This window comes from Rutilus rutilus (genome assembly GCF_951802725.1).
Source record: "Rutilus rutilus genome assembly, chromosome: 2".
In the NCBI taxonomy this organism is placed as follows: domain Eukaryota; kingdom Metazoa; phylum Chordata; class Actinopteri; order Cypriniformes; family Leuciscidae; genus Rutilus; species Rutilus rutilus.
This window is the reverse complement of record NC_140210.1, coordinates 51274895-51301660: the sequence shown is the minus strand read 5'-3', so window position 1 is coordinate 51301660 and position 26766 is coordinate 51274895. Positions and strand designations below refer to the sequence as shown.

Sequence of the window (26766 nt, the reverse complement as noted above, 5' to 3'; positions counted from 1 at the left end):
GTTAGTTTTGGTGGCTCTGTATGCGTGATTAGATGAATTTTGACTGTTAAGAGTGATCATTGTTTGTTCTCTGAAAAGAATTACAGGTTGTAAGTAGGAAACTGTTTGGTATTTCGACCCTATTGACTGTTACTGACACTGATTTGGATTTCCCTTTTAAAACTGTTTGCTTGAGCTTGTAAATAGTTTGTCTATCATTGTAAATCTTGAGGGTTTGGGAAAGTAAGGAGTTTGACGCCATTATTGTTTATTGTAAACCTTTTAAATCTCTGTTTTGGCTAGGGAGTTAGGTTAATATATTGTACTTTAATTTTATTTTATTTTGGTTAGGTTTTAGGCAAGAGGTTATTTTGGCCAGGTCAACTCCCAAAGAAAAGTTCCCTATTTATTTATTTTGTATTTTTGTTTGGTTTCATTAAACTCTCAAAAGATTCCTCGCTTCCACTCTCTCATTTCATGTTGCGTCCTTTACCCCTAGACAGGGCTGTCATGATTCCTGTCTTGTGTTCCCCTTGTCTTGTGTGGACTTTTGTTATTTCCTGTCCTGTGCCATTTTTTGTAGTCCTTTTGTAGTTTTTCTTGTTTATTAATCTCCCCAGTTGTTTCTGATTAACCACACCCCCTTGTTATCTTGTTTAGCTTGTTTGCCTGTGTATTTAAACCTCTGTGCTTCAGTTGTTGTTTGTCGGTTGTTGTAGCTGTTTCCATGTTCCAATCCTGAGTTCCGTGTTCCATTGTTTGCCCCGGATTTCCTGTTTGTTTCATTAAAGTAGTGCTTGCATGTGGATTCTCTCTCCGCTTCGTTCCTGCCTCAACATTACAGGGGTGTAACAGTGCCTTTAAATAACTAGTCGACATATGTATATCTTCCTTTCCTGGCTAAAATTTTTGAATGAGTTGTAGCTTTGCAGTTGCATAACCATCTTTCTGTTAGTAATCTTTTTGAGCAACTTCAATCTGGTTTTTGAAAATTATGACTCACAAATGTTATGACTTTATGACATGAGTTTTATAGGCGCCTGTTTGGTTGGTTCTGTGGTTCTGATGGTTCTGTATTTGAGTTTCAGAAGAAATTAAGGAATCTAGGAGTTATCTTTGATTCCCCATTAACATTTGACCCTCATGTACAAAACGTTGTTAAGACTTCTTTTTTTATATATCTCAGAGATATTGCAAAATTGCACCCCATATTATTCTTTTCAGCTGCAGAAAAGCAAATTGCTTGGAATTTTTAAAACGCATTTAAAAACTTTGTTAGGTTTGGTTAGGAAAGTTAGGTTATTGTTGATTGTGGTAATCATTGCTGGTTTCTTGTTTATTTAATCCACCTATGCTTTTTTGTTTGATTTATTTTGTATTTTGTTTATTAGCCTACTTTACTTGTATTGTCTTATACTGTGAGCGCTTTGAGAAGCTCCTTTAAAGGCACTATAGAAAATAAAGTTATTGTTATTATCGCCCGTGTTTTCTCTGGCTGGCTGCAGTTTCGCTCCGAGCGGGAGACTGAAAACCCGAAGTAGAGCTCGAGTGGTCTGTGTTTCGGTTAGTCACTCACAACTTGTTTCAGTTTGAACGGTTTTCATCGTTGTAGAAGGAATAAGTTGAAACGTAAGTTGCTGTGTATTAAATACCATTCTGTGATCTGATTTTTAATAAAAAAACAAAAACGCTTCAGTGCGTCCGCGCTGGTTAAGGACTTTTAACAGTAATCCTTATATTAATAATCTTATGTACTTTGATCTATTTTTTTTCTAAGTGTAATGGTCTTTAATATTTCTTATGCTGTTATTCTTGATTTATTGAATGACAGAAAAGTGTTGAATTTTACACTAAAGCCTTTTATTGGAAACATGAACAATACCGATACTCAGGTTCAAAAACATTAATAATCTAAATGAAGTAAGATTCATATATGATATAAAAGCATAATGAGAAACACACTATAGTGATTACACAGTTTTACATAAATTCATTAAGCGTTTACTTTCATTATCACACATCCATCTATAAAATGATCGCCTGATTACTTCAGTCACACGTGACACTCCTGTCAATCATTCAGGGCTCCTCCCACAAAGAGATGCATAATGGCTGTAATATTTACTGTGTCCAAAACACTACAGCCTCTTCTTGTTAGTCTGAATAAGAAAGAAAGAAAGAAAGTGAAAACATTAATATTGAAATATTTAAATAAAAGCATCAACAACACGTGTCAAGAGAAAAGGCTAATAGATTGGGTTTTGTCTCTATCTAGTGGGTATTCTTACTTGCTCGAAGATTTTCATACAGAGGCGAGTCCAGTTCAGGTTTACAATCATCAAGTGGAGCAGCCTTTATGAATGAAGACAAAGTAAAAACAGGAGTGTGTTATTTAAATTCCCATATTCTTAGCAGAGGTGTCAAGTAACGAAGTACAAATACTTCGTTACCTTACTTAAGTAGAAATTTGGGGTATCTATACTTTACTGGAGTAATTATTTTTCAGACGACTTTTTACTTCTACTACTTACATTTTGACGCAATTATCTGTACTTTCTACTCCTTACATTTTAAAAATAGCCTCGTTACTCCTATTTAATTTCGGCTTGTCGTCGTAAAAAAAAAAAAAAAATTGGCCAATTACACAAACGGTTTAGACCTGACTCCCGCCTCCTGAATACACATCGCTAAACTGATTGGCGTTGTGGTGTCTTTCTAACTTGTGAGAGGCTGTAGTCACATTTGTTTGTACGCAGCGCCAAAAGTCCTCCGAAGGAAACCTAGATGCGGTAAGCGAGGGAGAAATCGGGGCAAATCGCGTCTGGTAAGCGAGTGACAAATGGAGGCAAATCGCGTCTGGTAAGCGAGGGACAAATGGAGGCAAATCGCGTCAAATATTGATAGAGAGAGAGAGAGAGAGAGAGAGAGAGAGAGATTTTTTTCCCTTACATTACTTTTACTTTTATACTTTAAGTAGTTTTGCAATAATTAATAATATACTTTTACTTGAGTAAAAAGCTTGAGTTGATACTTAAACTTCTACAGAAGTCTTTTTAAACCCTAGTATCTATACTTCTACCTGAGTAATGAATGTGAATACTTTTGACACCTCTGATTCTTAGTCAATATAGATATGTTCACACTGACATTGAGCGTTTAATTCCTTTTGGCTAAAGGTGAAGAGAGTTTAGTCTTCTGTAGGAAACACTTACCGTTACATTCCCATACACAGGATCACTTAATTCAACATCATAAGCGTTGTGTCTGTCATGATCAGGTCTGGGATGATTCATCTTTGCCAATAAAGAAAAAACAGAATAAAGAGAAAATAAATAACGTCTATAAACAACTCACTAGAAAAAGTCACTAACTCAGACTTTCACTTTTAGTTACAAGTAAACTACTGAAAAACAAATTATTTCTCACCTGAGACTCCTGTGTGTCATTTCTCTTTTTCATCCTCCTGGTTCCCCTTTAAAGACAGTGATTTGAAACAATTACAACCAATCAGAACCTATTTGATGATTAATACACAGTTATGATTTTAACTAATGATATGTGATGCGATCTTGGAAAACCCACCACATGGTGAAATTTTACCTATTACAGGTTTTGATCTCATATGGATGCTGGTATCAAGCCCTTTCCAAATCTGTTTTTATTTTTATCATAGCTTGTTGGTAGCAGAAGTTATGTTTATCTGAAGTCGGCCGATCTCTATGATTTTCTGGAACGGAATTTTGAGAAAAACAGGTTTAAATAACTGTCACCGTTGAGACGCGTCCATCTCGCGATTGTTATGAAACTGCGTGACGTTATAGTTTAAACAGGATTGGCGCGAAATGCGCACTATACACATTCACTGTACATGTATGTGGTTTATTTTAAAGGTAAACTATCTTTGTAGTGTTAAGAGACGGACAGGTGTATGGGATATACGGCGATTGTTTTGTTTTTTTCACCTCTGCCGGGCGTTAATGGTCGCATAGAATGCATTAGAGAAAGAGAGTATTTTCAGCTTGACACTATAAATCGTACTCGGTTACTAACGTAACCTCGGTTCTCTCTAGAAGAGGGAACGAGTACTGCGTTTTATCAAAACGCTACGGGAAAAGTCTCTTTTCACGAAACACTGAAGTAAAAATTATCCTTTAATTTTTCATATATGTAAAACGCGTTGCGGCAGCAGCAGACAGCTGAAGCAAGACGGCTTGTCTGCTCATTGGCTGCTCTGCGGCAACTGCATAAGCCTATCGAGCGCAGGCTGATGCAACATCAGACCAATGAGGGCGCTTCGCGCCCTCCTCGCCACTTCCCGCCGAGACGGGCGTGGCTTACCTCTGTAAAAGGAGCACGAGAAGGCTGATTCACTTGATTTTGATCGCCGAAGCGAACCAGAGTGAACCAAACGCACGGCAAGGGAACGCAGTACTCGTTCCCTCTTCTAGAGAGAACCGAGGTTACGTTAGTAACCGAGTACGTTCTCTTACGAGAGTTCTCTCGTACTGCGTTTTATCAAAACGCTACGGGAACCCCTTGCAAAACGCCGTGCGTGCTGGGATAAAAACACTGATCACCGGAAGCTATTTCAGGCATACAGTGCATAATCACCAGATAGACTCACACAGAGTCAGGGAATAAGGGGGGGGAAGCCTTAATTCCCTATACTGTAGCGTCCGCAGGCTTAACATGACCTCACAGGGAGAGTCTAAAGACAGGAGGGGTTTCCTCCGTCCTTATATAGACATGTCCACAGACGCGAATATGACATCACATAGCCAGGGTAGGGAGCCTGCACTAATGTGGGAAAACGTGGGTCTTACACAGTTCTGCCCAGTATAGTCGGTAGCGCATTGCGCCTGTAATTAGATTACACCGACAAAAGCTTAGCCTGTAAGGCGGGAACCTCTAGGTTATAAAACCTGATAAATGTAGACGGAGAGGCCCAGCCTGCCGCCGTACATATATCCTGTAAGGAAATCCCGCTGCACCAAGCCCACGAGGAGGCAACGCCTCTCGTAGAGTGCGCTCTGACTCCCAACGGGCATTGAATGCCCTTGGCAGTATAAGCCAGCGCTATGGCGTCAACTATCCATCTGGATAGCCTTTGTTTCGAAACAGCCGTTCCTTTGGAACGTCCGCTGAACGAGACAAAGAGCTGCTCTGTCTGTCTAAAGGCAGCAGAGCGGGACATATAAGTTCTTAAAGCCCTAACAGGGCAAAGAAAACTCGAGTCCCCTTCCTCACTCGACGCCGGCAGGGCAGCCAGGGAAATTACCTGAGCCCGAAAAGGCGTGTTGAGGGATTTCGGCACATAGCCGTGCTTAGGTTTGAGTATGACTTTAGAGTCATTAGGACCAAACTCCAAGCATGTCGGGCTCACGGAGAGCGCGTGCAGATCGCCTATGCGCTTCACTGAAGCGAGAGCCATCAAAAACACTGTTTTGAAAGACAAATGTTTGAGACTGATTGACTGGATAGGCTCGAAAGGGGCACCTTTCATGGCCGCCAGGACCGTAGAAAGGTCCCACATAGGGACTGACGGAGGTCTGGGTGGATTCAGTCTCCTAGCTCCCCTGAGGAAGCGGATGACTAAATCATTCCTTCCTAGTGACTGACCCAGCGTTGAACCGGAGAACGCTGAAATAGCCGCCACATACACTTTGAGCGTGGAAGGGGATCTGCCCTTATCCAACAGCTCTTGTAGGAAGGAGAGAACCTCCGTTACCTCACATTCGAGGGGTGAAAGGCTCCGAGCTGTACACCAGCCGGAGAAAACCGACCACTTTGAAGCATAGAGTCGCCTGGTCGACGGCGCTCTAGCCTCCGTGATGGTATTCATGACTCCCTCTGCGAGACCAACGGGTATCCGTTGAGCGCCCACACATGAAGGGACCATAGTTCCAGGTGTGGGTGCCAGATCGAGCCCCTGGCCTGCGAGAGGAGATCTCTCCTCAACGGCACTGGCCATGGAGCGATGTCTGCTAACTGCATCAGAACTGGGAACCATGCCTGGTTCTTCCAGAACGGTGCTACAAGCAGCACTGGGCATTTCGTTTTCCTGACCCGTTCCAACACCTGAGGCAGGAGGGAGATGGGGGGAAAAGCGTATAGCAGGCAGCGCGGCCACTTTTGGGACAGCGCGCTGTCGGTCTTTGAAAAGAATGCGGGGCAGTGAGCGTTTTCGCGGGACGCGAATAGGTCCACCTCCGCTTTGCCGAATCTCTCCCACAACAGCCGGACTGTTTGTGGGTGTAGAGACCATTCGCCCGTAGGAACGTTGTTCCTGGACAGTCTGTCCGGGCCCACATTCAGCAGCCCGGGCACATGTACTGCTCTCAGCGAGCGCAGGTTGTGCTGAGCCCATAGCAGGAGGCGTTTCACCAGCCTGTACAGGGGTATGGAATTCAGACCGCCCTGGCGATTTATGTAGGACACCACTGCCATGTTGTCCGAACGGACTATGACGTGTTGGTCCTTGATGTGGGGACAAAAACGCGTCAGTGCGTTGTGCACTGCCAGCATTTCTAGGCAGTTTATGTGTTGGAGCTTTTCCCGTTCCGACCATAGGCCGAAGGACGGTCTGCCCTCGAGCAGCGCTCCCCATCCCGAGGTGGATGCGTCCGTAGACACCATCCTCACCCTCGAGGAAGTCCCCAGGCTTACACCTGATTGGTACCAGTCGTTCGCCATCCAAGGCACCAGGGCTGTGACACAGTCCTGATCGACCTTGAGGCGTAAATGACCGGACACCCACGCTCTGCGCGGAACCCGCACTTTCAACCAGAACTGCAGCGGGCGCATGCGGAGCAAGCCCAGCCGGAGAACTGACAATGCTGAGGCCATGAGACCCAGCATCCTTTGAAATTTTCTGAGCGGGGTGAAAGCGCCGCGGCGGAAAGACATCGCCGCGCGCTGAATGTTCAGCACGCGCTGTGGCGACAGCCGCGCTGTCATAGACTGTGAGTCCAGAACTATACCCAGAAACGGAATCGTTTGGCTGGGGTTCAGTGAACTCTTCGCCCAAATGACCGTGATACCAAGATTCTCGAGGTGATCGAGTAAAATGGCTCTGTGCTTTATGAGCTGAGATCGTGATTGGGCTAGGATCAACCAGTCGTCCAAATAGTTCAGTACTCGCATGCCTCTGAGTCTGAGAGGAGCGAGCGCTGCGTCCATGCATTTCGTAAATGTACGAGGTGCCAGGGACAAGCCGAAAGGCAGGACTGTATACTGGTATGTCTGACCCTCGAAGGCGAACCTCAAGAATCGCCTGTGATGTGACGCTATCTGTATTTGAAAATATGCGTCCTTCAGATCTATCGACATGAACCAGTCTTCTCGGCGAACATGCGCGAGAATTTTGCTGGTTGTGAGCATTTTGAAACGGCGTTTCACTAATACTCTGTTCAGTCGTCTGAGATCCAGAATGGGTCTGATACCGCCGTCCTTTTTGGGGACTAGAAAGTATCTGCTGTATATCCCCTGTTCGCTTTGAACTCGGGGAACAAGCTCTATCGCCCCTTTGCTTATCAGTTTTGATATTTCGGCGCGAAGTAGGTGTGCTACATTCAGCGGAACCGAAGTTTCGACGCGCGCTGTGAAGCGCGGAGGGCGTCGACAAAACTGTAGCGAGAAGCCTCTCTTTATAATGCCTAAGACCCAGTCCGAAACCCCTGGAAGCGCTGCCCATGCATCTGCATGGTTGGCTAAGGGCCGGATACAGAGCGCGCTCTGTTCGCTGTGCGACAGAGGTGCTATGGGGCTCACAAACATAGGCGTTATGCCTGCGGCATTTGAGGCGGGGGGCGCGCTTAATACAGCGGGCGGAGCGCTCGCCCTCGACCTTACAACAGTGTTTGGCTGAGTGAGGGGGGGCTGCGCGAGTCCCGTGGGACTCATGTGTGCGAGTAGATGTGGGCTGTGAGCGGGCACATTTACTGCTTGGGGCGCGCTGCTTGTGTAAGGTCACAGGTCTCGTTTTTACAGAGAGCCTGTGATCTGATAGACATAGTGTTCGTGGGCACTGAGTAGTGGGCACTTTACTATGTGGGGAGCGCAATCGACCTGAGTCGATTTTATTTGCGCGAGCCCTAAGTGCAGGGCTGTGCTTGTGTGTAGGGATGGGCACTGAGAAGTGGGCATCGACACTACATTTATAGCACCATCGGCCGTGGCCGGGACACCAGAAATACCGTGAGTAAGTGTGGGCGCGGGAGAGCGGGCACAGTTACTGCAATGAGTGCACTGTGTGTCTGAGCAGAGTGAATGCACACAGGTTTCGTCTTTACAGAAACCACAAGGCATGCAGAACATAGTGTTTGTGGGCACTAGGCAGTGGGCACGTTCACTATGTTGCGTGCGTGATCGACCCGAGTCGAATATATGAGCGCGGGCCCTGTGTGAAGGGCTGTGCTAGTGTGTAGGGATGGGCACTAGCAGTGGGCATCTTCTCTACACATATAGCATCATCGGCCGTGCTCGTGGGCAGCAAAAAACACGTCTGCAGTTGCCTCTCGGGGAACAAACAGAGTGATTTGCATTCGGCGGCATAAATATTTTGTGCCGGCCGGCCTGGGGTTCGAACCTCCGATCCCCCGCGCGCAAGTCTAAGAATCTACCACTGGACCACAGTGTAGATACATTGACAAAGTCAGCGCGAGTATTATCCGCACTGGCGTTTGCTTGTCAGGCATGTACCACGTGCTTGTGGGCAGCAAAAAACACGTCTGCAGTTGCCTCTCGGGGAACAAACAGAGTGATTTGCATTCGGCGGCATAAATATTTTCTGCCGGCCGGCGGTTCGAACCTCCGATCGCCCGCGCGCAAGTCTAAGAATCTACCACTGGACCACAGTGAAGATACATAAACTAAGTCAGCGCGAGTATTATCCACACTGGCGTTTGCTTGCAGGCATGTACCACGTGCTCGTGGCCAGCAAAAAACACGTCTGCAGTTGCCTCTCGGGGAACAGACAGAGTGATTTGCATTTTCAGAACGCCTGCAAAATGCCAGAATGTGAGAAGAGTGGAAATCGCCCAGATTCAGCGGGGCTGAAAACACTCCATTCTCTTTCGCCAGTGACACGCAGGAACCGTAGAAACGGTGTTCGGTTGCAGGCAAGCGGGTACTACGCGCTCGCTGGCTGCAAAATGCATCTCTGCAGTCGCCTTCAGGGGACTTACAGAGCAAAGCATTGGCGGCATAAATATATATGCCGCTAGACCGGGATCCGAACCCCGGTCTCACGTGTGGAGAACCTATAATTCCACCACTGAGGCACAGGGGGATACAGGCTTTGAAAGCGGCGTCAACATGTATTCTTCGGCGTTTGCTGGCAGGCAAGCGTGTAACAGACTCACTTGCTGCAATAATATTTCCAGTCGCCGAACAGGGAACTGAGAAATGTGAGAGAAAAGAGGTCAGACCGACCAACGGTGGGACTAAGAACACTCTTTTCTCCTTCGCCGGTGAATGACGCGTGCAGAGGCAGGGTAGCTTTTCTTGTAACGTAAAGAAAAACTAATCCTGCCCTCCGCTTCCAGGAAGGGCAGCCTCGGAAAGGATGCCTGGCGAGTCCTCAGAGTCACCGTAGGCAATTGGCTCGGAGTGAGGGCGTTTCGCCGTCAGCGAGCGCGAGCGCTGCATGAGAAGGCGTCTTGAAAAAGACGCAGCTCTTTTAGGGGTGAGTGTTGCAGCGAACACACACACACACACACAGAAAACAGAGCAATATAGCAATAAGGATATAGGCGTCGGAAAGCGCAGCAGGTACGGCTGTAGAAGGCGGCGTTGGCCAGCGGCTTCGAGGGCTCGTCCCGCTGAAGTGCTTGCTTCGAACGACGCTTGCTTCCGTGATCCAGCGATGCGTGCGCTTCGCTGAAGAGATTAAAATCAAGTGAATCAGCCTTCTCGAGCTCCTTTTATAGAGGTAAGCCACGCCCGTCTCGGCGGGAAGTGGCGAGGAGGGCGCGAAGCGCCCTCATTGGTCTGATGTTGCATCAGCCTGCGCTCGATAGGCTTATGCAGTTGCCGCAGAGCAGCCAATGAGCAGACAAGCCGTCTTGCTTCAGCTGTCTGCTGCTGCCGCAACGCGTTTTACATATATGAAAAATTAAAGGATAATTTTTGCTTCAGTGTTTCGTGAAAAGAGACTTTTCCCGTAGCGTTTTGATAAAACGCAGTACGAGAGAACTCTCGTAAGAGAACGCTGTTTTTCTGCACTAAACAAGGGAATTTTGCCAAGATATTTTCAGAGATAAGAGAAAAGATGTTATAGAATAATAATTTAATGGAAAAAAAATTTTGACAAAAAAACTGACATTCACTATTTTGGAATTTACTGAAAACGGCCCAGCGCGACATCCGACGGGTTTTCCCAGATCGCATCACATATTTCTCTTTGAATGTGATGAAATCTGGTCTATCTTCAGGATTTACTGCAGAAATGAGCTTCAGATCTCGTTCTTCAATAACTAACTGAGTAGCTGTCAGTGTGGAAAGATAGGATGGGAAATGTTGCCTCAGTTCACGTTCATCATGACGTCTCACTGAATTCACAACTTTCTACCTCAGTCATTCATTCACACACACGAGAGAGTACCACAGACACACATCTTACCAAATCACTAACATCGTAATGATCACTGCAGCTCCACAAACCCCTCCAATGGATATGTATAATATCACCAGACGTCCTGCAACTGAGACAAAAAGAGTAAAACATCTGAACAGATTCATTTGAGTCACTTTAGAAAGAGTAATGTAAGTATATGAGCCGCTCTACCTTTAACAGTGACAGTTACAGCGTCTGATCTCTGAGATCCATGTTGATTGTGAGCCTGACAGTAGAAGCGTCCACTCTGTAGTGCACTGAAACTCTGTTCAAATCCAACAGCTGAGGTTTCATTCTCCTTAAACCAGCTGAAGTTCAGAGCAGGAGGGTTTGAGTCACTGATGCAGTTCAGAGTCACTGAATCTCCCTCCACTATTACACCAGATGGGCTGATCAACACTGAGACGTTCTTTGGAGGGTCTAAAAAGTACAAAAATTAAAACCTCAAATCATCTAATTCAAACACGATCTCCTAATCTTAAAAAGAATAAATGAATCTGTTCTCACACATGACATTGAGCTGAACATCAGGAGAGATGTGAGTGTGTCCGTCTACAGCACAGCTATATCTGCCTGAATCCTCTCTTCTGACTGACTGCAGCAGGAGTTCATTGTTTCTGTCTCTTCTCTCAGTTAATGGCTGTGAGTTTCTGTACCAGATGAATGTTGCTCTGTCAGTCAGAGCGCAGCTGCTTTTACATCTCCGAGTGACTGAATCTCCCTCTGTCACTCTCTCAGGAGACTCCACCTGAAGATCTGAACACAACACACACATTATATCTAGTGCTGCTGTCATACACTGATTATTATTCAACATAATGCACAGAAGAAGAGATAAACCTCATCAAAGTCACCTGTGATAGTAAGATTCACTCCTGGATAACCAATCCATTTTCCATCTTTATCAGTGATGAATCTGAAATAGTACATGTGTGAATCCTTCAGTGTCACATGACTCAGTCTGACGGTGCAGTTCTGCTGTTTATCTCCCAGATACTGAAGCCTCTGACTGTATTCAGGGTCCTCAGACAGATCTGGAAACTCAACACCCTTTTGAATTGAACCTTTGGTCCAGAACACTTTCTTGATCTGATGTCCAGCAGGGTATTTATAAGTGCATCTCATTATCACTGTTGAGTCCTTTAGTGCACAGATGTGTGAAGGACTGTAACTCACACCCCAACCAGCACTAGAAACCCCTGAAACACAGAATTCATCAAACTGTAAATGTTGTTTTATCTGTTATATTGGGCCATGAAAACATGACAATACTTTATTACTATTAGAAAACAGCGACTCATTACAGGAAATATAAGATAAATGTAAATAAATAATCTCAGTGTGAATAACTTTAAGACAGAGGAGTGAAGAGAGAACCAAGAAATCAGCCGAAAACAACAAGCTGCACAATTACAGTTTTTCTGAATTGCTAAAACACATTTCTTGAAACCATCCCTCACTTTCTCAAAACCTTAAACACAAAAGCAAATGTTCAAAACTCATTCAGAGAATCTCTGACTCTTCTGGCAAAATCAAACAATGCTTTCAGATCTTACACACATCAGTCAATATTAGAAACACTACAGATCATTCGTTAGACACTACATGACAAATGGAGAACACAGAATCCAAAGCATGCAGTTAAAGAATATATATATATATATATATATATATATATATATATATATCCAGTTACAGGAGAAATATTTATTTATTTATTTATAGTAACAAAGTAAACAAATTTTGCAATTATGTAATAAAGTAGTACTGACACCTGACAGTGGTGAGTGAATAAATACTGTATGCACTGCAAGTACTGTATAGTATTGTACTGAATATTGTATAGTATGGAATGTCTGTATATTCAGCATTTGCATACTGTGAAATACAGTGACCAACTGCAGAAGCCCAAAAGGTTACAGTAAAACACTGTAAATGAAAAGCATGTTACTGTAAAGTACAGTCAGAAGAGTTGAGCAACTGCAGAATCAAGGTCAGTGAGAGAGATTTATTCTGCTTCAGCTTCACGTCTTCATGTCGGTCCGGCCGGAGAATATCATCTCTGCAGGAGAAGAGGAAAACCCTGAAGCAGATCCAGCCTTGACAACATTCTCCACACCTTCCTCTTCCTCCTCGTTCATCACCTCTTTCACACACTCTTCCTCCACTAATAATCATACTCTTCCTCCTCTTATACTCATACTCTTCCTCCTCTTACACTCACACTCTTCCTCCTCTTATACTCACACTCTTCCTCCTCTTATACTCACACTCTTCCTCCTCTTATACACACACTCTTCCTCCTCTTATACTCACACTCTTCCTCCTCTTATACACATACTCTTCCTCCTCTAACTCATACTCTTCCTCCTCTTATACACACACTCTTCCTCCTCTTATATTCACACTCTTCCTCCTCTTATACACACACTCTTCCTCCTCTTATACACATACTCTTCCTCCTCTTATATTCACACTCTTCCTCTTCTTAGACACACACTCTTCCTCCTCTTATACTCACACTCTTCCTCCTCTTATACACACACTCTTCCTCCTCTAACTCATACTCTTCCTCATCTTATACACATACTCTTCCTCCTCTTATACACATACTCTTCCTCCTCTTATACACACACTCTTCCTCCTCTTATACTCACACTCTTCCTCCTCTTATACTCACACTCTTCCTCCTCTTATACTCACACTCTTCCTCCTCTTATACTCACACTCTTCCTCCTCTTATACTCACACTCTTCCTGCTCTTATACTCACACTCTTCCTCCTCTTACACTCTTCCTCCTCTTATACACACACTCTTCCTCCTCTTATACACACACTCCTCTTATACACACACTCTTCCTCCTCTTATACTCACACTCTTCCTCCTCTTCCTCCTCTTATACACACACTCTTCCTCCTCTTATACACACACTCTTCCTCCTCTTATACACACACTCTTCCTCCTCTTATACTCACATTCTTCCTCCTCTTATACTCACACTCTTCCTCCTCACATTCTTCCTCCTCTTATACTCACACTCTTCCTCCTCTTATACTCACACTCTTCCTCCTCTTATACTCATACTCTTCCTCCTCTTATACTCACATTCTTCCTCCTCTTATACTCACACTCTTCCTCCTCTTATACTCACGCTCTTCCTGCTCTTATACTCACACTCTTCCTCCTCTTACACTCTTCCTCCTCTTATACACATACTCTTCCTCCTCTTATACACACACTCTTCCTCCTCTTATACTCACACTCTTCCTCCTCTTATACTCACACTCTTCCTCCTCTTATACTCACACTCTTCCTCCTCTTATACTCACACTCTTCCTCCTCTTATACTCACACTCTTCCTGCTCTTATACTCACACTCTTCCTCCTCTTATACACACACTCTTCCTCCTCTTATACTCACACTCTTCCTCCTCTTCCTCCTCTTATACTCACACTCTTCCTCCTCTTATACTCACACTCTTCCTCCTCTTATACTCACACTCTTCCTCCTCTTATACTCATACTCTTCCTCCTCTTATACTCACATTCTTCCTCCTCTTATACTCACACTCTTCCTCCTCTTATACTCACGCTCTTCCTGCTCTTATACTCACACTCTTCCTCCTCTTACACTCTTCCTCCTCTTATACACATACTCTTCCTCCTCTTATACACACACTCTTCCTCCTCTTATACTCACACTCTTCCTCCTCTTATACTCACACTCTTCCTCCTCTTATACTCACACTCTTCCTCCTCTTATACTCACACTCTTCCTCCTCTTATACTCACACTCTTCCTCCTCTTATACTCACACTCTTCCTGCTCTTATACTCACACTCTTCCTCCTCTTATACACACACTCTTCCTCCTCTTATACTCACACTCTTCCTCCTCTTCCTCCTCTTATACACACACTCTTCCTCCTCTTATACACACACTCTTCCTCCTCTTATACACACACTCTTCCTCCTCTTATACTCACATTCTTCCTCCTCTTATACTCACACTCTTCCTCCTCACATTCTTCCTCCTCTTATACTCACACTCTTCCTCCTCTTATACTCACACTCTTCCTCCTCTTATACTCATACTCTTCCTCCTCTTATACACACATTCTTCCTCCTCTTATACTCACACTCTTCCTCCTCTTATACTCATACTCTTCCTCCTCTTATACACACATTCTTCCTCCTCTTATACTCACACTCTTCCTCCTCACATTCTTCCTCCTCTTATACTCACACTCTTCCTCCTCTTATACTCACACTCTTCCTCCTCTTATACTCATACTCTTCCTCCTCTTATACACACATTCTTCCTCCTCTTATACTCATACTCTTCCTCCTCTTATACGCATACTCTTCCTCCTCTTATACACACACTCTTCCTCCTCTAACTCATACTCTTCCTCCTCTTATACACACACTCTTCCTCCTCATACTCATACTCTTACTCCTCGTCTACTCATGCTCTTCCTCCTCTTATACACATACTCTTCCTCCTCTTATACACACACTCTTCCTCCTCATACTCATACTCTTCCTCCTCTAACTCATACTCTTTCTCCTCTTACACTCATACTCTTCCTCCTCTTCTACTCATACTTTTCCTCCTCTTACACTCACACTCTTCCTTTAACTCATACTCTTCCTCCTATTATACTCACTCTTCCTCCTCTTATACATTCTTCCTCCTCTTATACACATACTCTTCCTCCTCTTATACACACACTCTTCCTCCTCATACTCATACTCTTCCTCCTCTAACTCATACTCTTTCTCCTCTTACACTCATACTCTTCCTCCTCTTCTACTCATACTTTTCCTCCTCTTACACTCACACTCTTCCTTTAACTCATACTCTTCCTCCTATTATACTCACACTCTTCCTCCTCTTATACATTCTTCCTCCTCTTATACTCATACTCTTCCTCCTCTCCCTCTTATATTATTTCCATCCATTATTGCAACTTTCAACATACAGTGCAAATTTAGGCACTTTAAACGGTCTTGTATTTTGTACAGTTGGTTTGGTCTCATCACTAGAAATAACTTTGAACAATTTTGAGTCGTTGTGTGTAAACGATGACAACTGTGTTGTAGTTGTGTTTAACTTTAGCCTGCCTGTGTTTAGTGTTTTGAAACATAAGTGCATCACAGTGAGAAATGTGTTTTAATGAGTGAGAATGACAATATAAATATTTAACATATACACATTCACTTCCGAGAACAAGAGCAAAAGATATTCACGATCTAGTGCTAGAGCAGGGCTGTGAACTGTCACACTTTCAGCCTGAGACTCTAATCGACACGTTTCACACACTCTCAACTGAAGAAAACACATGCAAATAGAAAAACACCCGCAAATTAAGAAAACATCTTCAGCTGCAACTGTTACGTGTTTCTGTATTTGGTTGTGTTGTGAGTATTTGGAGCACACATGTGTTGTGAAACTGATGAAGATGTTTTCTTAATTTGCAGGTCTTTTTCTATTTGTATGCGTTTTCTTCAGTTGCAGCGCGTTGAGCTCTCTAGGCCACCGTACAAAATACTGAGGAGGACTTTTACTTTCTGAACCTGGACTTTACACCTCTGGCACTGACCGACAAGACAGAGCTGGTTACTTTTAAATTCTCAGCTCTCAGATTCTGTCAATATTATGAAATTAAAAGAATAAATATCGTTTTGGTGCTTGTAAATTGAATTGTAAAGTCCCTCCCCCTAAACCATGTGACACAGACTAGCAAGTAGCAAAAGACTATTGGACATTTCTAAAAGTGACGAGCGTTTGACATGTTCAACACAAAGTTCCTGTTTCAGAGAGAAATATGTGAGAACAGGACAGAAGAAAGTGCAGATCAGCCGCTCATGAGGCCTTAAATAAAACATCAGAGTGTTTCTAATGTGAATGTAAGAGAGACTCACCGTGAATCATGAGCAGAAAGAAGATCAGAGGAAGAGGAGGAGCCATTCTGACCCACATCAGCATAACATATATCTATAATACAGCATTCAATTCAATTCAATTCACATTAATAAGTTATTTAGGCCCTATTTCAGAAATGTACATATACAAAATCAGTTAGTTAAAAAAAAAAAAACAATGTAATAATTTAAGGCAGAAACAATGAGCTCATTGAAGTAATGAATACTTGCATTAATATATTCATCACTTAAACAAGTATATGTAAATCACCCTATTCTTAACATTTCTCATGTAAAGACACGTATATTATATGAGCAATAATCATTTAAGTGTAACGGTATCAGGTGATTGACAGCAGCGTCATCCTATCAGCGAGTAGTACCTTGCATTTAAGTCTGATTGGCTGTTACCTGGGATGCGTCACGTCCGATTTCCCCGTTTGTTTTGCTAGTGTCGACGGTGGTTGTAGGTAAGCGAGCTGTGTTTTAATGGGTGATCATTTTGTGGAATTTTCCTATGTATAACTTTTTAAATCATTTTTATCAATTAGTGCAGCTTTGGTGCGGTGCCCTTTGTGCTGCTTAGTGGGTCCGATGACTGTTCACCTCACAGGTAATGTTTATTGTTAAGAGCTTGCGCTATGGTGCTGAAATGGCTGTGTGGGTTTAACATTCTTTTCGGATATCAAATAGGCGTGATTCCCTGTATTCCATTGCGTAACCGGTGGGCATGACTGACCAATCCTTGTCTATTAAGCGTGCTATCTAGCGTGATCTCCTGATGGTAAGTGTTTATACGTTACTATGACTGGGAGTGGGGATAGTATTATGATTGGTAACATCTCCGTTTGTTTGTTATAGGATTCTCCCTCTCGTTCTATGCTGTGATTGTTGCTACTGTCTTCGCACTATTAAAGGGCGGCAGTTAATACGGCCGCGCTGACGCGATCATCATTAAAGAGAAGGGGACTGCTCGTTTGGTTCTTACCGTGGCGGTATCTTTGACCCGTTTCATATTCCTGGATTGTGTGGGGGACTAGTTGGTTCCTTCCACGTGTAGGGGAGCTAGCTGCCCTCTGTGTCTTTGTGATTTGAAACCTCTTTTTGTTTGTTTCCTGTTAACTTGCTTCTCTTTTGGAAGTATAGTTTGTTTAGTTAACTTGATTTTTATTTCTTTTTCACTTCATCTTTATTATTGTAAAGCCATTTAACTGCGTGTAATATTTAATCAGGCCAGTTAATTGCTCGGTTCATGTGATCAACTATCTATAAGTACAATTCTATTTGTGTGTGTGAACCTCTACTGAGTTAAAATTGTCTTGTATTAATCAGGTGACCAACTAATTGACTTCTCTGCGCTTGAATGGTTTTTCTCTTTATTTTTGTCATTGACATTTATTGTTGTGAGGATTTGCTTTCTTGATGTCCATCTGGTAATTTTTATGAACATTGTTATAGTTTCTTATTTTTATTTTGCAGGCGCTGGGGTCCCACGGGTGGATTGCTCTTCCTCCTCCTGGTGGTGGTCCTTTATCGTGTGCAGTGTACACTGTTGAGTGTGTGATTGTGTGATTAAGTGACACAGGTGTGTGTGTGTGTGTGTGGAAGTGTGCTCTGTAAAATCAAATTCCACGTTGCTTCCTGCCGTTGGGAGCCTCAGGCCTGCCGGTATTTAGTTTTTTGTTTCTGTATATTTTTCTTATTGTTTAGTTTAAAGTGGGTTTCAGTGTCCAATATTTTAAAAGTATCTTTCTATTAATAAACATTTGTATTTTTGTATTACTCACGTCTCTTGCCTAATTCTATGAGGGAACCGAACCTGTGTGCTTTGCTCATTGTTTGAGTATTTTCCCTGGGGCTAATCCCTAGGGTGGCGTAGTCGGACTTTCTTTATTAGGGAATAAAAACTTGCTCTGGTGTTTCAAAAATTACACCGCCCCGCCACATCCTGGCGTAGTCGGCAGGGTAACAGAGGGTACTGCGGTTGAGGTGGATTTACCTCTGGCGGTAGTACCTTCTAATTTACTGGAAGTAGGTGAGGGTATAGCGAGAAGAACTGGAAGAAGTACTGCAGGTCAACACTCTAATAGGCACCATCTCCCTCGGGCAGTGGGAACTGGTTCAGTGTCCAGTATAGTGAGTAGTGCAGTGAGTACCGTGTTTCGGCCTTGGAACTGAGTTCCTAGGTGGGGTTTTGTGTGGTTCACCGTCGGGGCGACGTTGCAGAAACTGGTGGTGGAATGTAACGGTATCAGGTGATTGACAGCAGCGTCATCCTATCAGCGAGTAGTACCTTGCATTTAAGTCTGATTGGCTGTTACCTGGGATGCGTCACGTCCGATTTCCCCGTTTGTTTTGCTAGTGTCGACGGTGGTTGTAGGTAAGCGAGCTGTGTTTTAATGGGTGATCATTTTGTGGAATTTTCCTATGTATAACTTTTTAAATCATTTTTATCAATTAGTGCAGCTTTGGTGCGGTGCCCTTTGTGCTGCTTAGTGGGTCCGATGACTGTTCACCTCACAGGTAATGTTTATTGTTAAGAGCTTGCGCTATGGTGCTGAAATGGCTGTGTGGGTTTAACATTCTTTTCGGATATCAAATAGGCGTGATTCCCTGTATTCCATTGCGTAACCGGTGGGCATGACTGACCAATCCTTGTCTATTAAGCGTGCTATCTAGCGTGATCTCCTGATGGTAAGTGTTTATACGTTACTATGACTGGGAGTGGGGATAGTATTATGATTGGTAACATCTCCGTTTGTTTGTTATAGGATTCTCCCTCTCGTTCTATGCTGTGATTGTTGCTACTGTCTTCGCACTATTAAAGGGCGGCAGTTAATACGGCCGCGCTGACGCGATCATCATTAAAGAGAAGGGGACTGCTCGTTTGGTTCTTACCGTGGCGGTATCTTTGACCCGTTTCATATTCCTGGATTGTGTGGGGGACTAGTTGGTTCCTTCCACGTGTAGGGGAGCTAGCTGCCCTCTGTGTCTTTGTGATTTGAAACCTCTTTTTGTTTGTTTCCTGTTAACTTGCTTCTCTTTTGGAAGTATAGTTTGTTTAGTTAACTTGATTTTTATTTCTTTTTCACTTCATCTTTATTATTGTAAAGCCATTTAACTGCGTGTAATATTTAATCAGGCCAGTTAATTGCTCGGTTCATGTGATCAACTATCTATAAGTACAATTCTATTTGTGTGTGTGAACCTCTACTGAGTTAAAATTGTCTTGTATTAATCAGGTGACCAACTAATTGACTTCTCTGCGCTTGAATGGTTTTTCTCTTTATTTTTGTCATTGACATTTATTGTTGTGAGGATTTGCTTTCTTGATGTCCATCTGGTAATTTTTATGAACATTGTTATAGTTTCTTATTTTTATTTTGCAGGCGCTGGGGTCCCACGGGTGGATTGCTCTTCCTCCTCCTGGTGGTGGTCCTTTATCGTGTGCAGTGTACACTGTTGAGTGTGTGATTGTGTGATTAAGTGACACAGGTGTGTGTGTGTGTGTGTGGAAGTGTGCTCTGTAAAATCAAATTCCACGTTGCTTCCTGCCGTTGGGAGCCTCAGGCCTGCCGGTATTTAGTTTTTTGTTTCTGTATATTTTTCTTATTGTTTAGTTTAAAGTGGGTTTCAGTGTCCAATATTTTAAAAGTATCTTTCTATTAATAAACATTTGTATTTTTGTATTACTCACGTCTCTTGCCTAATTCTATGAGGGAACCGAACCTGTGTGCTTTGCTCATTGTTTGAGTATTTTCCCTGGGGCTAATCCCTAGGGTGGCGTAGTCGGACTTTCTTTATTAGGGAATAAAAACTTGCTCTGGTGTTTCAAAAATTACACCGCCCCGCCACATAAGCAAGAGTGTGTTTGTCTTACCGTGTTGAAGCTCATCAGATCAACAGCAACCAAATGACTGACTTTTTTAACACAAGCACTTTAGCTTTACAGTGAAGGACTTTGTGTGGATAACACTGTTTATTAATGACCAGCGATGGAAATATCACAGTCCCTCCCTCAACAGGAGAACAACATTACTGAACTAAACCTACTGAAACAGAAATTGTTGAAGATGAATAATTGTGAAGATGAATGAAGATGAATGATAGTGATTTACAGGTGAGGCTCATCAAGGTTGATGTCAGTCGAAGGAGATGGTGACCTCTGGTGGCAGTTTGAGGGATTGAACGAGCACATATGAGACGAGATGTGTCTGACTGCAGAACTATATACGTGACAGCAGTTTCAGGCCAGCAGCTTCAGACCGGACGTTAGGAGCTGACGATCACCTAAAGCCTGCTTTATACCAGAGATGGTCTCATTACTGGGAGATACCAGGATCTGTGGCTCTACCATTGTAAAGTGTAACTGCTGAATTTATATCACGTGTGCCTTGATAACCAATCACATTACAGCCTTGACATCTGTGTCTGAAATCTCCCCCTATACCCTTAAATAGGGCATTATTTGAGGGAACAGCCATTTGTAGTGGTGTCTGAAACCATAGTGAACCTTATCGAGTGCACGTGTTCAATCTCACAATGCACCGCAATAACAAGTGTATAGATGTACGCTCAATGGCTACAGAATACCCACAATGCACTGTAAGAGTCATGTCGAATTAATTTCTTGGTCTGACCAGAAGATGGCGCCGCAGCCGAATCATTCATCCATCCATTTTCCAAACCGCTGGTCCAATGTGGCTACAGCGTAATATCATATCGCTGTAAGGTTTCAGGCTTGCCAAAACCACTAACCCTTACTTCACAATTACTATAAACTCCAGCATGACGAATACCCAACCCCACCACTAAACCTGACCTTAAAGGAACACTCCACCTATTTTTGAATAGGGCTTATTCACCTTCTTTCCTACATTTAGATAGGTGGGCAAATGCATTTTTGTCTCAGTGCATGCATTGTTTTTAGTTTGACAGGGTCGGCGCTAGCTTAGCTTAGCTTAGCTTAATGAATGGAATCCTTTGTTGCCAGCTAGCATGTCCTGAGTAAAAGTGATAAAAAAAACCCCTAAAAAAACACCTAATTACTTCTTGTGGCCTGCGTATTCACAACGAGTACAAATAGAGATGCAGATTAAGACTAGGCGATTTCCTAGGCAGATATTGACTATATTAGGGGGAAGCACAGGCGAAGCACTGCTACTTGGGCACAGAGATATCACGTAAGACTGAGACTGCTGGTCTGGCGCTGCTGTGGCGTGTGGCTCTGCGCTGGGCTAGTATTGTATGAGCGCATCACTAATAAATCTCACTTAAGGGAAAAGTTTCAGGAACACAAAGACAGAATAACAGAAGCCGATAATATTGACCATAAAATGATAGAGTGTCCATTGTGAAGTGGCACAATTATGATTTTGTTCAGTATATTAGGGTAAAATGATAAATTATTATTTAAAGCTGAGAAATGCACATGTATCCACCAATGAACATCACTTTAGGTGTTTTACTCCTCTGACTTAATGTTAGCATTTATATTTATATTTTTATACACAGCGACGTTATATATATATTTTCTGAACAAGGTCTGTTTATTCAAGATTTTACAACATACCAAAAAACCCAAAAGAAAACTGAAACAGTACAGTAAACAACAAAACCCCAACACAACCCATCCCTCTACCCATCAGACAAAAAATATTGGATATATACAATCAGAAAAAAAAAAAATGTTTAAGAAAAAGAAACATAAATATACATACATACACACAAAATAGATAAATACATTGTTGGGACTGCATTCTCTACTTGATTTTTTCAACAAATGTCAAGAAGAGTTGCCAGATTGCATAAAATCTCTGGACAGACCCTTGAAGAGAGTATCTTATTTTTTCTAGTTTAAGATACTGCATAATCTCCTTAATCCAATGAGAAAAAGTTGGAGGAAGAGAGTCTTTCCATTTAAACAATATTAATCTTCTGGCAAGAAGTGTGCAAAAGGCCAACATTTTACAATTATAGCTGCTCAGGTGCATGTTCTGTGCTGTAACACCAAATATAGCAAGAAAAGGAGATGGTTCTATTGGCAATCCTATTGTTTCTGAAAATGCGTCAAAAATCAATTTCCAAAAGTTATACAAACTTGGGCATGTCCAGAACATGTGTAAAAGGCTTGCAGGAGCTTGCCTACATCTATCACAAATAGGATCTAGCTCTGGTCTGAATTTAGATAACCTAACCTTCGACCAATGGAGTCGGTGTACCACCTTGAATTGTACAACCACATGACGTTGACAGATAGATGATGAATAGATCCGTTTAATAATTTTCTGCCACGTTGTCTCTGAAATTTGTTCATTCAAATCTTTCTCCCATTCATTTTTTAAGTAATCTAAATCTGTCGGGCAATACTGATTCAGGAGATTATAAATTCTACCAATGATTTGCTTTGGATCTTTTCCTACCTTAAAAATAGAGTCTAATAGAGATGTAGGAGGATATGAAGGAAAACAATCAGTATGTGAAACCAAAAAAATTCGTACTTGCAGAAATCTAAAGAAATGGGACCTGGGAATCTTGAATCTATTAACCAGCTCATCAAAAGATGCAAAGGTGTTCTCTATATAAAGATCTTGTAATGTAGAGATCCCACTCTTAACCCAGATATTGAAGGCTTTATCTAATATTGAAGGAGTAAACCTAAGGTTTTTACTTAATGGGGCACATAAGGAGAGGCTACGAAGAGCAAATGATTTTCTAAATTGATTCCAAATTTTTAAGGATTGTGTCACTATAGGATTGGAGGAATAGTGAGAGGCAGGTTCAGGCATTGGAAGTTCAGAGCACATTAAAGAGGATAAGGAGGCAGATTTGCAGGAGATTTTCTCCAAACTAAGCCATTTAGGGGTGTCAGAACTATCAATATACCTCATCCAGTAAGTCAGTCCTCTAATATTAGCCGCCCAGTAATAAAACATAAAATTGGGGAGTGCCATGCCGCCTAAGGTGCGAGGCTTTTGTAATACACTTTTCCGAATCCGAGGATTTTTGTTGTTCCAGATAAATGCTGATACAAGTTTATCTATGGAGTTGAAGAAGTATTTGGTCAAAAAGATAGGAAGATTTTGAAACATATATAGGAACTTAGGCAATACATTCATCTTAATAGTATTAATTCTTCCACTTAAAGAGAGGGGCAGCAGGTCCCAGCGTTTGATATCCCGTTTCAGACCTTCTATCAAGGGCAGGAGGTTAGCTTTATAGAGGTCCTTGTAATTATGTGTTGCCCAGATCCCTAAATATTGAATCTTTTTGGTGGTAACTTTAAAAGGAATCGAATTGAAAGAGATAAGTGTAGCAGCTGCATTGATTGGCATTAACTCGATCGCTTTTTGGAAAATTTATTTTGTAGCCAGATATCCTACTAAATCTTTCCAAAATGTTCAGTAATTTAGGGAAACACGGCAATGGGTCTGATAAATACAACAATAAATCGTCCGCATAGAGAGAAATTTTACACTCCACATCCCCCCTACAAATTCCTTTAATAAAAGTGTCTTGCCGCACAGCTATAGCCAGTGGCTCGATTGCAATGGCAAATAGAAGAGGGGACAGCGGGCAGCCTTGTCTGGTGCCTCTTTGTAAATTAAATGGGGCAGATCGATTATTGAGAATTATAGAGAATCTCAACCCACGATATAAAATTAGGGCCAAATCCAAATCTTCCTAGAGTGTAGAAGAGGTAGTCCCACTCCACCCGATCAAAAGCCTTTTCGGCATCAAGTGATATCAAAATCTCTGGTATGTCGGGTGGGGAGGGACTGTAAATAATATTTAAAAGATTCCTAACATTAAAAAAGGAGTACCGATTCTTTATGAAGCCAGTCTGATCTGTGGAAATAATGGAGGGAACAAGCGCCTTAATACGTCGGGCTAGCAGTTTCGCAAGAATCTTAACATCTGAGTTCAGGAGGGAAATCGGACGATAGGAGCTGCACTGAGAGGGACTCTTGTCTTTCTTCAAAATAAGAGAGATAGTTGCTTCACGCATAGTATGAGGGAGAGAATTTGAGGACAATGATTCTTTGAATACAGTGAGGAGCAGAGGGGAAAGTGCGTCTGAATTTTTTTTAAAGAACTCAGATGGAAAGCCATCTGGCCCTGGCGACTTGCCGTGTTGCATACTTTTGATTGTGTCTATAATCTCTTCTACCGAAATGTCTTTCTCTAGGTCGGATGCCAAATCTGAGTCTAATTTGGGAATATCCAGGTTACGAAAAAAATGATCAAGGGTAGATTTATCGTCTGGTGGTTCTGAAGTATAAAGGGCAGCATAATACCGACGAAAACATGAGTTTATCTCCATATGGTCTACATGTTTTTGACCTTGTTCATCACTAACCTCCAAGATATACTGATTAGCAGTCTTCTGACGCAACTGATGTGCTAAAATTTTCCCAGCCCTCTCCCCATATTCATAAGAAATATGTCTGGATTTTACTAAAAGGTTTTCTGCTTGACGAGTCGAGAGGAGATCAAACTCCGTCTTAAAGGGATACTCCACTTTTTTCGGAAATATGCTCATTTTACAACTCCCCCAGAGTTAAACAGTTGAGTTTTACCGTTTTAGAATCCATTCAGCCGAACTCCGGGTCTGACGGTACCACTTTTAGCATAGCTTAGCATAGATCATTGATTCAGACGAGTCCAGTAGCATTTCTTTCAAAATGACCAAAGAGTTTCAATATTTTTCCTATTTAAAACTTGACTCTTCTGTAGTTAAACCGTGTACTAAGATCGACGGAAAATGAAAAGTTGCGATTTTCTAAGCCTATATGGCTAGGAACTACTCTCATTCCGGCGTAATAATCAATGAACTGTGCGGCCGTACCATGGGTGCAGCAGGCGTAGTGATATGACGCAGCGCCTAAAAATAGTCCCCAGCTCGGTAACTTCTTCCAACGTGACCGGGACTAAGTTTGTCTAACCTATTAGACCTATTTTCAGGCGCTGCGTCATATCACTACGCCTGCTGCACCCATGGTACGGCCGCACAGTTCCTTGATTATTACGCCGGAATGAGAGTAGTTCCTAGCCATATAGGCTTAGAAAATCGCAACTTTTCATTTTCCGTCGATCTTAGTACACGGTTTAACTACAGAAGAGTCAAGTTTTAAATAGGAAAAATATTGAAACTCTTTGGTCATTTTGAAAGAAATGCTACTGGACTCGTCTGAATCAATGATCTATGCTAAGCTATGCTAAAAGTGGTACCGTCAGACCCGGAGTTCGGCTGAATGGATTCTAAAACGGTAAAACTCATCTGTTTAACTCTGGGGGAGTTGTAAAATGAGCATATTTCCGAAAAAAGTGGAGTATCCCTTTAAGCAACAGATGACGTTTAAGTATATCCACAGAAGGTGAGTGGCTGTGTATAATATCTAATTTCAAAATATCGTCCGTCAGCTGCCTAAGACGTTTGACGGTGGCTGTCCTTTGCATTGAACCATACGAAATGATCTGCCCCCTCAGATATGCATTCAATGCTTCCCAAATTGTTAAAAAAGACATCCGGGGTCTTATTGTGGGATAGAAAGAGATCAATCTCTGATTTAATAAAATTGACAAAGGTTTCATCCGACAGAAGGAGGGGGTTGAATCTCCATGGGCGGTATCCAGGATCTGTGCCTGGAATATTTAGCTTAATTTTCAAGGGGGCATGATCCGAAATGACTATGGATTGCTATTCACAATCAACAACCATGTGAAGAAGTTTATCATCAATAAAAAAATAATCGATTCGTGAAAATGAGTTATGTACTGGAGAAAAAAAGGAATAACCCCTAGAGGTAGGGTTTCTGAACCGCCAAACGTCCGTCAAACCATATGTCTGAAGAAGAAGATGAACTGTTTGGGATAACTTAGATTCAGGACAGACTTTAGATGAACTGCGATCTAGCTTGGGAGAGAGGACACAGTTTATACCCCCCCCCCCCCCCCTAAAATGAGGTGGTGGGTATCTACATTGGAAATTCGGGAGAAAGTATGGGTGAAAAAAGTATTATCATCCCAGTTTGGGGCGTAAATGTTTACTAAAATAACAGGGAGCCCATACAATCTTCCCATCACAATGATATAGCGCCCCATGGGATCTGAGTCTATATTAGACACCACAAATGGTATATTCTTACGCACTAGGATTGCTGCCCCCCTCGTCTTGGAATTAAAACTGGAATGAAATGTTTGCCCTATCCATCCTCCTGTTAGTTTAATCTGGTCCGCCACTC

At 42.6% G+C, this 26766-nt stretch overlaps 2 protein-coding genes across 2 annotated transcripts in view; both read right to left on the bottom strand.

Moving 5' to 3' along the window:
• The window catches only part of LOC311283470 (B-cell receptor CD22-like), a 144178-nt gene that overhangs the window by 67460 nt on the left and 49952 nt on the right, over positions 1-26766 (bottom strand). The gene's annotated exons all lie outside the window — the stretch shown is intronic.
• On the bottom strand, positions 1820-11719 carry LOC311286518 (B-cell receptor CD22-like; the record flags this gene model as incomplete). Its single annotated transcript, XM_084402728.1, has 8 exons — positions 1820-2138; positions 2268-2331; positions 3192-3272; positions 3406-3451; positions 10601-10682; positions 10766-11014; positions 11102-11350; positions 11449-11719. 8 exons carry the CDS (start codon positions 11717-11719, stop codon positions 2134-2136), a joined length of 1047 nt encoding a protein of 348 aa, XP_084258854.1. The 3' UTR covers positions 1820-2133.